This window comes from Episyrphus balteatus, chromosome 2, assembly GCF_945859705.1.
Source record: "Episyrphus balteatus chromosome 2, idEpiBalt1.1, whole genome shotgun sequence".
Taxonomy (NCBI): domain Eukaryota; kingdom Metazoa; phylum Arthropoda; class Insecta; order Diptera; family Syrphidae; genus Episyrphus; species Episyrphus balteatus.
In genome coordinates this window covers 72,080,730-72,093,981 of record NC_079135.1, presented here as the reverse complement: position 1 = coordinate 72,093,981, position 13,252 = coordinate 72,080,730, and the positions used below count along the sequence as shown (strand labels likewise).

Genomic DNA, 13,252 nt, shown 5'->3' with positions numbered 1-13,252 from the left:
TCAAATAACTTATTCACCAACGTCGTTTTCCTGCACTACATTAGGAGCTGATATACTAATTTAGTTTGAAACACCTACATACACATTAATAATTTGACTGATAAAAATCCTTCATATTTAGAATTGTCGTGTTTCTAACAAAAGAAGTTCGGCCAGTTTCCCCATAGTTGAATATTTTTTATATTCAGCGTCTTTTACAACAAATTTAAAGGAACTTTTTTAAACCTTGAGCATTGTATTTGAATTCTCACCACATTAACTACTTAAAAAGTTTGAAAAGTTGTAACCAGATCTTTTTGAACTTAAAGTGCGACGTACTTTCTGTACTTGACAGTTTTCTTCGTTTTTCTATCCATATAAATTTAAACTAAGTCTTTTTTATCCAAATATTCCACTGCATATAATCTTGAGTTTTAAAATACAACTTGTTTTTGATATGTTTTCTTTTTTAACACTCTAAAAGCAATTAAATCCTTATAGCTAAACGTTGATTTATTAAAATAATTGTCAGTTTAAAATAATAACCAATAACTTCACAGCGAATTGTATGTGATGAATTCTTCAAAAAAAAAAAATTAACAAAAACCCAACGCGTTGATTGTTTAAATAAATAAAAATTCAACAAATAAATTTTGGTCAAATTATATAAAATGAAATTGATAACAAAAAATAAATAAAAATGCTATTTTTATATACATACGTAAATGTTACATATAACATGCAAAATAAAAAAAATAATAATCCATACAAAACTTTGTAGTTAGTTCATAAGCCAACAAGAGTGTTGCATTTTAAAAGGCACAACATTTTTAAATTAAGCTTATTGTGTATCAATGTAATAATATAAATACAAAATAATCGGTAGGTATTCTTATTATACCCCTCCCCCTTCTCAAATGGCAATGACAAGCGGCGCATATGCAGCAAATATGTGTAGGTACAACTGTACATATTAAATTATTAAAATTTCAATTGCTTATTATTAAAAATATACTATTTACTTAGAAATAAAAGAAACAAAAAAATAAGCTTTGTGTTCATATAAAAAATATTGTTTTTGCTTACACTTACATAAAAAACCATTCTATTTTTCACACACGCAATTACAGGGTCATTTAGCTAAATTTATTTAATAAAATAAATGCAAAAATCAATTTTTAAATATATTTATAAATTTTATTATAAGTATTATGGAAAGCTCTTCACTAAATATTAAATAAAACAAAAAATAAATGAAAGTCACATGTAAAAAATTTAAATGAAAAGTATATATTGATAATGAAAAGTGCTTGGATTATTTTATTATAACTGTACCAAAATGGATAATACAAATTTTCATAATAAAGGATCTGATTATTTTGCTGAAGGAATGTTATATAAAAATAATTGTGAAAAAAATGTGAAGAAATAATAAAAAAAAAAATTTTAATGTGAATAAACGCTTTAAGTGAATCTTTCTAATAAGTACTCATTTAACTATTTACTATATTTATGTATATGATTGTCGTTATGGAAAAATACTTGTTTTCACAAAAATAAAAATGTATGCTATATGTTTGCCTTTCTTAATTATAAATTAATTAAATTTTAATGTTAAATTTTGTTTAACGTAAACTTGATAAATTTTTATTTGAAGAGTTGTTTATATATGAGTTTTTAAATACCTATATTAAATGCAGATTTAAGAAGCTTGAAAATTATTTGTAGCTTTTCGTTCAAAAATATAAGAGTTCGATGTGTAAAGAGAAATTAAGATGAAACCCTTTAATAACGTTTGCCAGGCCTTAAGAACCAAAAGGCTTTTTAATAAATTCTTATGCCCTAATTCTTTAGTAAAATAAGCTCTGGCATCCATTAAATAATAATATCAAGTAATTTTGCCTTTTAAGATTTTTTTGTTTTAAAATATCGACTTTATCAAGTCAGTTTGTGAAGGTTTGATTTTTTTACTCGCATTCTATAAAAATTTCATCAAATCAGGCTATAAACAAATTGCTCATAAAATGTTTACAAAAAAAAAAATAATTTTTTTACCAAATTGATAGGAATGTTAAAATTTAGATAAATTTCTATTTCAACAGAAAAAAAAATAAATTGAAAAAAAAAAACATTCACTGCCGTATTCCGCTCTATTGGAACTAAGCAAAAAAATATTTTTAAAATTAAGTGAAGCACACACTGTCTTTTAATCAAAATGTAATTTGATCTTGAGAATGAAGAGTTTTAGTCCGTCAACATCACAATAGTTCTTCTCTACAACAATTTCTTATAATGTGAGCCAAAAAAAAATTTGTATTCAGACAAAACAAAATAATTTTTATTTTATTATTCAAATATTTTTTGAAATTCTCATATAGGAAATATGATTTTTAATAAATTATAATTAACAATTGCATTTTCAGAATTTAATAATTATAATAATTAAAATAAAAACATGATGGTTTAATATGTCTATTTATAAAATTATAAGAAAAATAAAATAACACCTTCAGCTTAAAATATAAATTATACACAATGTTTATACAAGTATATATACTGTACAATATCTTTTCATTTTACATTGTAGAATAAGAAATTAAAACCAAAAACAAAACAATAAATAATAATAAATTATGTTTCTTAATAAAAAGAAAAGAGGATCCAAAAAAAATAAATTAAAGTTAAGGTGATAGAGTCTCAATATGTAAATCATTATTGATGTTAATAGAGGTCGTATAACATAATAATTTATTGTGAATGATCGAAATGATGTATTGATGAATGGAATAATAAATAAAACTGGACACTTTTAAAAAAATTAAATTTATTTTGGATTTTATTATTAAAAATAAAGAGGGGAAATGAATAACGGTAACGGCGCAGTAATTCATTCGAAGCGTATACTAACCTTGGTTATTCAAGCCTTAAATCTGGTAAGTGAGGTTTTTCGGTTTCTTGTCCTCCCGGTTTAAACCGGTTTTTGCAAAAAAAAAAACCGAAAAAACCCGGAAGAAAACAACGTCGAACAAAAAGAAGACCCGACGAGAAAAAAAAAACTGAAAACCCTCAAAACTTCATTCCCTCCCTCAACTAGCCATATAATTATAAATTTTTAATCATATTCCGCTTAAAAAATTCCTCAAAACTCCTACTAAGAGTGAGTTAAGAACTCTTATAACAAAATCAAACTAAAAAAAGCTTTGCTTAAAGATTTTCTTCGAAAAGTTTTTTTTTTAGTTGACAAATAAGGTTAATTTTTTTTTTTTAATTTTTATATTTTATTTAGGTTTTTGAAATTATTGGCTGTTTTCTTTGCTTTTACGTTCTATTTTATTAGTCTTAAAGTACACCATCTATTACACAATTTTTGATGCAGTTTTATTGGTTTTTAATTCTTTTCAAATATTGCATTCAAAAATCTGTGTATAAATCAAAAAATTTAATACTTTAACGAATTTTTTTATTTGAAATGTTTGCCGTTTTTATTAAACGTATAAAAAATAAAAATAAAAAAATAAATAAATTTATTTTTCTCGAAAATTAAAGAATTAAACTTTAACGGGAAATTTTGAATGTGATCTTTTAAATAACTATTTTCCAACCAAAATCAACAAACATTTTAAAAATGGATGATTTAACCCGAGCGAAAAAAAATTGTATGTAAAGCCTGGTACGCTGCTCGCGCTAAATTTTAGCTCCCATACAAATTATCGAAAAATTTTAGCCCAGCTAAAATGAGTCCCATACAAATTATCGATAAATTGTATGGGAATTTTATCTTGGCTAAAATTTAGCGCGAGCAGCGTACCAGGCTTAAAAGTTAAAAATTTCCCATACAAATTTGTATGGGGAATGTATTACACTAGAGGCTAGGGTTAATGGTCTCCAAATTGCTAAATTCGCCTTATTTAGGTCCTAAACTTTCGATCTAGGGGATGTCTCCCCCGAATACATCACGTTGGGAAATAACGGATACCCAAATATACACAGTTTAAACAAAAAAATTGTAATAATTTCAAATACAAAACATTAAAATGTACCTACCTAATCAAAAGTATTGAAATGTTAGAAATTTGAACTGGTGTCCTACAGCGTACCAAGTTTCATCAATTTTCGTCCAGAAATGTACATGCAAATGTTTTTTGACGCCAAAAAATGTGAAAAAGTGTTTTCGTTTGGTAATTGTATTTCCAGTTTTTCTTTCTTGTTTAAGCCTAGTACGCAAATCGAGCTTTAGCTCCCATATACAAAACTGGCTCCAAAAAATTTCGCTGAGCTAAAATTTATTTAAAAATTTCAACCGAGTTTTGCGAAGCTTCATTATTAACTTAACTACTTTGTGGAAATATTTTTTTTCCTCGCTAGCGCAATTTTTTCGCAAAAAATTATACAAATATACAATATACCAATTATTTTTTAGACCAAAAAACAGAAGCTTTTGCATCATTTTTGTAAAATTTTCATTTCGGGAAATCATCACAAAATCAGTTTGAAAATGTTCACTTTTGTACTTGTTCACTTTTTAGCGTAGTATATACTAACTTTTGGTGAAGTGATTGTGAACACATCGCAGCTTGTGAACATTTGACATTCATCGCTGGTACAAACTTCAAATTCATTCATCTCATGAATACGCACACAGTCAACAAAATACACACATTCCTTTTTTTCTTCAATTTTCAAATTAATTTGTTCGAAAAAATATAAAGGAGGCATAGAAACTCATGCTAAAATTCAAAATTTTAATTAATTCATCTGTGTGAAAGAGATTCCCGTACATTTTGCTCGTGAACTACTTCATCGTTCGTGAAGCAAAAATCTCCACTTTCTTCTCCACCAGGGTTCACAGGAACGTTCGCGGGTGAACACAAAATACGAATTTGTATGGATTCACGACTTGCTTCACCTGTGTGTACTAGGCTTTTAGGTGAATAAAGTTAAGGCTAAAAAATTATAATTTTCGTAACATTTCTGAAGCAATTAAAAAAAATTAATTTCGATGAGTAGAGGAGTAACGATCTAAAAATTTTAAACAAAAATCTTAAAATCATGTATAATGAAAAAAAGGGAAAACGCCATAAATTAATAAAATCGATTGAAATATGAATTTTTCCTCATTACTGTACATTTCATCGTTTTTCTATTCGCCTCCAGATGGCCCTTCAAATCTTTCGTTGATTTATTTAACGAAAAACGTAAACGTCAAGGCAAGGCCCGTGAAGAAAAAAAAAAATAAATTAATGGTCATATGACATTTGTGTGGTGGTTGGTCGATAAGAAGTGAAAAAAATACCTTAAAATCACATTTCGTGGAATTTTCAACTCAATTTTTTTCTAATTCTACAAGAAAAAAAAACACAAATTCAACAAAATAAATCTTCATCTTGCTTGAAAAACCAACAAAATCCATTTACAAAAATGACTGGTTTTATGTTCAATATCGATGGTGGCTACCTTGAAGGACTTTGTCGTGGATTTAAGTGTGGAATATTGAAACAAGCAGATTACTTAAATTTGGTGCAGTGTGAGACATTAGAAGGTAATTTAAAACAAAATATAAAATTTATAACTATTCAATATTGATTATATTTTAATCGGAAAACATAAAAAACTTTATACTTGTGAGGTATTGAAAGAATTTTAATATCAAATTCAGATTGGGTCATGTGACCCAAGGCAAGTGCTAAGAAAATTCACCAACACTCCCATCGAAATTGCAATAATGTTCATGTTGTGATAACTCTTTTTTAATCACCTTGTGATTGAAAGTTTCCTATGTTTACAGAAAAAGTTGAATTTAATTAAAAATTATTTGCCACTACTGATACAAGTAAGATTTGGAGGAAAGGCGAATTTTTCATCTCCAATCAAATAGATACCTATATATGTACATTATTTTCATAAATGATTATGGGTCATTGTAAATTATGACAATTATAGAGTTTAGTATAGTTAGTGCGACGGCTCTTAAAAATGACAAGAGATTGGGCGATGACCCTAAAAAAATCCATTTAATTTTTTTGTTGTTTATTCTTTTGAATTGTTGTATTACTTTAAAAACTTATAGTCATTTTTTCTTATTTGACATTCTTGATTCGTTGTTACAAATTGCTGCCAACAAAGTCTCGAGATGAATAGAAATATGTACTATCTAAAAAATGTGGGCAGCTGATTTTGTATTGAAAATAAAAAAAATCGAATCTTTTTGAAAGAATGTTCAACATAGTAAACCTTTCTCTTTGTTATTCTCAAAGCAGGATACCTCTAAAGCTGCTAGTTTATGTTCAGGTTGTGTTCTTTAATAATATAAAAAACAAATAATATCTATCTTATATCAAAATTTCGATTTTTGAAAACCACTTATCTACCTTTTAGAAGCAAGTCGTGAATCCATACAAATTTTTAGTTTTTTAATTTATCCGTTAACGTTCCCGGAAAAAAATTTGAAGAAAAGTGTACAGTTTTGTTTCAGGACGGGTGATTTAGCTCCCAGGCAAAATCCATTTAAATCACTTTCACAAAAAATTAACCCCTAGACCATAATTGCAATTTTGTAATTATTATTTTAAAGACTTCTCTTGGAATTGAGCTTTTTTAGGCTCAAAAAGATTTATTATTTTTTTTTAATTTTTAAAATTATAGATATAAGTCGTTTCAAATCAAAAGTCCTGACTCAGAGTTTATTTTCTCCCTTCCAATAAAATTGAGAAAAAAAAAAACAAAAAACTCAATTTTATTGGCTCATTGCGACAAATCAACTCAAAAATAACAACAAATCATGCTTGTTTGAATGAGAGAAATGCTAGAGAAAAAAAATAAACAAACGAAAAATCTGAATTTGTTTATTATTGATTTCTATGGTGACGACTCCAAAATAATTGAAAAATAAAAATAAGATATTTACTGCCCAATTATACAAATGAAAAGATGTGAATAGAATTTTAAGTTATGAATTGCTATCATATAAACTGGACATTTCTGGTCCATCTTCACCTAGTCCTATAATAATATCTTCGGCAAAGTTATCCCAACTGCCTTCAAATGATAAATAATCAAATAATTATTGTATGTTTTTTTGTATTGCCCGCGGATATGGAGTGATGCAAGCCCAGGAGACTTGTCTCCGCTTTCTGAGGCTAACCCAGTGAATCTCACAGACGAATCAATTAATTAAATTAGGGATATCAAGAACTGTTCTTCATTATTTTCTCGTAATTTTAGAAAAAGTTCAGCTGCCTCATAAATGCTTCCTTCCAGTAAGCGAATGATTTTTTTTATGTCGGCTCAATTTTCCATGGGACTTTTGATTTGAAACGACCATAATAGGGCGAGCGGAAATCAGAGTCGTCACTCAAATAAAATTTTTTCTCTAGCACAAGTCTGAGATGAGTTTTCTGAGTGTATGCTCACGCATTTACTTCAAAATTTCCTCAGTTGGTATTCATTAGCTAAAATCAAAGAAATCCTTAGGTTTTCTTATGGTAACGAGAACGAATACCTTAAGTGGGCCAAACGCAAGAGCAATATTTTTACTTGAGTGAGTAATAATAATGAGTAATATTTTTACTTGAGTGACGACTCTGAATTCTGCTGTTAGAGTTCGAGACTTGGGAGCATCGATTTTATCCAAAAAGGTTTTTTAGTTTTTAATTATTAAAAAAAACTGGTTTTCGAAAATTTAGTTTGTATCAAAATAATCTATAGAAATCCCGTTACAAAAAAACATCATTGTGCTATGCATACAAATAAAATTGATAATTATTTAAATTTTTTAAAGTTGACTTGTTACAATTGATATGCTAGTCCTCAAAACTAGCCTTAAATATTAATCGATTGTAATCAATCAATTCAGAGCAGAATTTTCTGTATATGCATTAAATATGTATTTCCATTTGTCACAAAAGATTAATTATTTTTTATTTACTGTCAAAAAATACGGATATCTCAAATTCAAAAAGGCATCTCACAGTTACAAATAAAAATGAATCCATTTACCATGAAGGATCATTGAATCTGATACATGTTTCAAATGGAAATCGACATTAGCAGGGCTGCCAGATAGGTATCATGATTCTGATTTTCCTGATTTTTGAACTAAAATCATGTCTACCAAAAAAAAGTTTAATAATTTTTGTTATTCTACATGAACCTGGTTATTTGTTTTTTATTTTGTAGATTGGTTTTTAGATTTAACAAAAACGCATAATAGAACATGGATAATGTTAGGGCACAATTGCGATGAAAATTTTCCAATACTCAGAAACTTACCATTCCGTTGAGTGTGTTTTTTTCATACCAAACTTCTTTAAGGGAAGTTGATTTTAATTTTGTTTTTTTAAATGACGCTGTTAGCTTGTTTTAGGTCTAAATACACGTGATAGACAAAGGACCAACTGAAAGTATGTGCATATGAGTGATAACTTAAAATGATTGGTGTATTTAATGAGTCTTTGATTTGAATGTATGAAACATGAAATTCTTACAGACCCTAGGGGGTTATTGCAAAATATATTTTTACTTTTTATAACTTGCATTAACTGATTAAAACATCATTTATTGACTTTTGCAAATGAAATCTGTAGGCGTAGACACATCTTCTAAGTTAAAAACAAAAAAACAACATAAAAGTCAAATTTAAAAACAGAAAATTGTTTTTCTTTTTTAAATTGAAAAAAAAAACAAACGTGAAAAAAATCAAGAAAAACGATTTTTGAGTTTTTTTTTTGCTTTTTCAACAGTATCTTTTTTTTTGCGCTTAGGTGAAATTTCAAACGATAAGTTGAACGATAAGTTGTGAGAACAAAATAAATCCAACATTTTAAAACCGTTATACGGTTTTAAAATGCCATTATATGGCACTGTGATAATTTATGTTTGTCTTTTTAATTTATTAGTCTCTTGTTTTTAATGTTAATTTATTAATTAGTTTAAATATATTTCTTTCATTTTCATTTTCCTCTTTCAAACGAAATAAAAATAAAATTTAAAAAACAAAACCAACAAAACAATGTAAAATACAACAACAAAAAACAACACATCATAAAAACCCCTGAAGAAGTCGTGAGTAGCGACGAAACGTTGGGTAAAAGATGGAGTAAAGTTTTTTTATTTGCATTTAAAATCAATTGACCAAAATAGCGTGCATTACCAAACATAAATCTACAAATATTCATTAAAAAATTGGTCACATAAAACATACATATAGAAAAATACAATTGTACTTTCTATTTACCTAAAGATTTGTATAAAAAACGTATTCAATATAACGAATTTTCGATATAACGAATTGACTCCTTCGTTATACTGGAACACCACTGTATTTGAAGACACTTTTAAGAAAAATTTAACTTTTACATTGAAAAAATTAGAAAGAAAACCATGCTTACCTGAAGTATTTGTACTAGTTACGTTATTAAAAATCTGCTTCTTGTTTATTTTTTTTTTGGCAGATTTGAAGCTCCACCTTCAAGGCACTGATTATGGTTCTTTCCTTGCCAATGAACCATCACCACTCTCTGTCTCTGTTATCGATGACAAATTACGAGAGAAACTCGTTATTGAGTTCCAGCACTTGCGCAACCATGCTGTAGAACCCTTGGCCAGTTTCTTAGATTTCATCACTTACGGTTACATGATTGATAATATCATTCTTCTTATCACCGGAACCCTTCATCAGAGGCCAATTTCTGAATTGATCCCAAAATGTCATCCATTGGGCAGTTTCGAACAGATGGAAGCCATTCATGTGGCTGCCACTCCAGCTGAGTTGTACAATGCCGTTTTGGTTGATACTCCACTTGCCCCATTCTTTGTCGATTGTATTTCCGAGCAGGACTTGGACGAGATGAACATTGAAATCATTCGTAATACATTGTACAAGGCCTACCTTGAGGCTTTCTATGAGTTCTGCAAAAAGATTGGTGGATCGACTACAGATGTCATGTGTGAAATTTTGGCTGTAAGTTTAAATTTATCAAATTTTTTAATCAAATAAAAATTTTCTACAAATAAATCCAGTTTGAAGCTGATCGCCGTGCAATAATTATTACTATCAATTCTTTCGGAACCGAGCTGTCCAAGGACGATCGCGCAAAATTGTATCCACGTTGTGGTAAAATGAATCCAGATGGTCTTGCTGCTTTAGCCAGAGCCGATGATCCCGATCAAGTTAAGGCTGTTGCTGAGTATTACGCAGAATATGCTGCCCTCTTCGATGGTTCTGGTCAAAATCCCGGAGATAAAACTCTTGAGGACAAGTTCTTCGAACACGAAGTCAAATTAAACGTCTACGCATTCTTGCAACAGTTTCACTTTGGTGTATTCTACGCTTACTTAAAGCTCAAGGAACAGGAATGCCGGAACATAGTTTGGATTGCCGAGTGTGTCGCACAAAAACATCGCGCGAAGATCGACAACTACATTCCAATCTTCTAAATGGGTTCACTTCATTTATTAAAAAAAAAATTATAATTACGCAAACAAAACAAATATACAAACAACTTATTGGAATTTGTTGTCTTTTATTGTGTGAATATTATAATATTATACTTAAATTAATAAAAAATAAAGTAAACAAAATACAACTAAATTATGTGCATACACAATACACATACACACACACACTTGTTTCATGAGTCCTGACATTCCTTTATATCCGCCAAACCGAGATTGGAATAACATACAAATTGAAAAAAGTGTTAAATTATTTGAAATTATATTGTTCAACATTAAAAATAATTAAATTCATAGTATTATTTGAGTAAACTCAGTTTAAAGATAAAACGATATGTTATTGTTTGTTTATTTGTTTTTTTTTTTTTATAAAAAGTATTTTGTTTTTCTTTTTTCTTTGTAAATATTCAAGAATGTTCATTATTATATATATACAAAACAAAACCATGTAAACTATCAAGATGAATAATCTAAATTTATATTTGTTATATATTAACTAACAGGTTTAACCAACAAAAAAAAAACGTGTTTTGTTTAATTTTTATGTTCTGATTCTCTTGGTGTTAAAAAAAAATAAAAAATTTCGTTTTAATTGGCGAATCATTTCTTTTAACTGAAGAATAAAATGTTTGAAGGAGAAGTGTATGTTGGAAATCAAATGTTTGAATAAAAGCTGCCCAACTTTCAGGACGAAAATATTCAAGGTGAGTTTATTTGCATAATTTTAACTTACACAGCATTTGTTTCTTTTGGTAGTAATTTTAAATGTTTGCTTCGAAAAAAAAAACAGTAATTTCCACATTAATCGTTTAATACATAAATGTTTTAAGTATTCAAAAATTGAACACGAAGTATGGAACTTAATTTTTTCTATACAGATGCTATTTAAAAAAAATAAAATGCACAAAAATGCTCTTCTAGTTGCTAAAATTTTTGAGACTATATTTTTTAAAAAATTATAAAAAAATTATTTTTTCAAAATTTCTATTTTGAATTTATGCACATAGGTACATACATATACATTAGGGTGGGTCAAAAAAAATTAAAATTCTTTTTTTTGATTTGGTACTCCGAAAAATCGATTGCTAGACACCTCTAGAATATACACACCAAATATGAGCTCTTTATATTAATAGGAAGGTCCTCCGCTTTGCAATTTTCCATTTTTACATTATAATAATCAAACGCGCAAGACATATTCTTGTTGGAAATTGATTGCTCCACAAAAAAGGTCTTCTTAACTCTTTTCATTAATCTAACCATTCTAAAGATATTCGAGGTCAAAGTTAAAAAAAATTAAGAAAACTATTGAAATCAATGAGCATTGGTTTGGATACGAATATCTTCTAAACGGCAATCAATTTGATTCCACGGAATTTTTTGTAGAACGTTTAAGCCCCTACAAGAATATGTCTTGCTAATTTGAAAATAATGAAGTTTCAGTGAATTGGAAATTTTTTAAAAATATAAAATGTTTTTATATTTTTTTTTTAACTTTGACCTCGATTATCTTTAGAATGGTTAGATTAATGAAAAAAGGCCTTTTTTGTGGAGCAATCAATTTCCAACAAGAATACGTCTTGCGCGTTTGATTATTATAATTTTTCAATTTGTTACAAAATTAAGAACAAAAAACGAATTTTTAAAGATTTTCTCGATTTTTGGACCTCAAATATCTATTCAACGGTTAGATAAACGAAAAAAGTGTATAAGGCCTTTTTTGAAGAGCGTTCAATTTCCTACAAGAATATGAAAAGAAATTTGGTAAAAAGTCAATTAATAAAAAAATTATTTTTTTTTAGTAGAAGCTTGATGTAAAAATGGAAAATTGCAAAGCAGAGGACCTTCCCATTAATATAAAGAGCTCATATTTGGTGTGCATATTCTAGAGGTGTCTGGCAATCGATTTTTCGGAGTACCAAATCAAAAAAAAGAATTTCGATTTTTTTGACCCACCCTAATATACATTAGATATGTATATCAAAATCATTTGATTGCTTTTGCATGCAATAATTCTTTGAAATCGTTGTTTAAAGATAGATCTTGTTTAAAAACAAACAAATGATATTGTATGAATTTTTGTAACAAAATTGTTGGAGTAGTTTTTGAGAAAGTTAAATTTGTTTGAGAAAATTAAATTTTTTCCAAATCGGTATGTGACAGACACCGTTATTTTTGGTAAAAAAAAAATTAGGTAATTCGAAAAACCAAAAGTCGTCAAAAAACTTATACACACAGACAGGCATTCTATATCATTGTAATATATCAACGTGAAATGATTTCCACCCGAGATATTTTTGTTCGCCCGGAATCTCAAAAGCTATTGTGAGTTTCACCCGAAGTGAATTTACATTTTCCGCTTAACCTCGCATATTAAATGAAAAAAAAAATTGAAAATAGCGGAATATATCCGAACGTGAACAACTTTTTGCCCGGAACTCACAATAAGAGAAAAGTGAAATTCAATTTTTCCGAGTGGAATCTTGTTCACGTGAAACTCACGGTAGGGCTGATTATGTCTGATTGTTATCTCAACTTTTTTGTTGTATAAGAATTCTTATTTGAAACATGCAAACAAAACATTTTTTAAGATTTTACTTATAACAGGTTTTTTTTACTTTAGTTATTCTAACAAAACTCGTATGTTTAGTACCCATTCAATTTTTTACTGAAATCGGTCAACTTGTTTATTTAAAATTAAAAACAAAAAATAACATTTTGAAAGACACCGGCCATTATTAGGAGTGTCGTTTGTCTATCGATAGTCGATCATCGAAAAATAATTTTGGTATTGTAAATATCTATCGATAGACGACTTTTT

General features: G+C 28.1%; 1 protein-coding gene across 1 annotated transcript; it reads left to right on the top strand.

The window, feature by feature from the left end:
* The first annotated feature begins 5,208 nt into the window (after positions 1-5,208).
* Positions 5,209-10,488, top strand: LOC129910624 (V-type proton ATPase subunit d 1). The gene is made up of 3 exons (XM_055988057.1): positions 5,209-5,518; positions 9,429-9,937; positions 9,997-10,488. Exons 1-3 carry the CDS (start codon positions 5,398-5,400, stop codon positions 10,411-10,413), a joined length of 1,047 nt encoding a protein of 348 aa, XP_055844032.1. The 5' UTR covers positions 5,209-5,397; the 3' UTR covers positions 10,414-10,488.
* Positions 10,489-13,252: the final 2,764 nt, after the last annotated feature.

Excerpts from the sequence above, each read along its gene's own strand:
- LOC129910624 (XM_055988057.1), top strand. The coding sequence starts at position 5,398 with ATGACTGGTTTTATGTTCAATATCGATGGTGGCTACCTTGAAGGACTT. Across the intron at positions 5,519-9,428 it reads GCAGTGTGAGACATTAGAAG|ATTTGAAGCTCCACCTTCAA; the intron begins GTAATTTAAAAC and ends TTTTTTTGGCAG. Across the intron at positions 9,938-9,996 it reads TCATGTGTGAAATTTTGGCT|TTTGAAGCTGATCGCCGTGC; the intron begins GTAAGTTTAAAT and ends AAATAAATCCAG.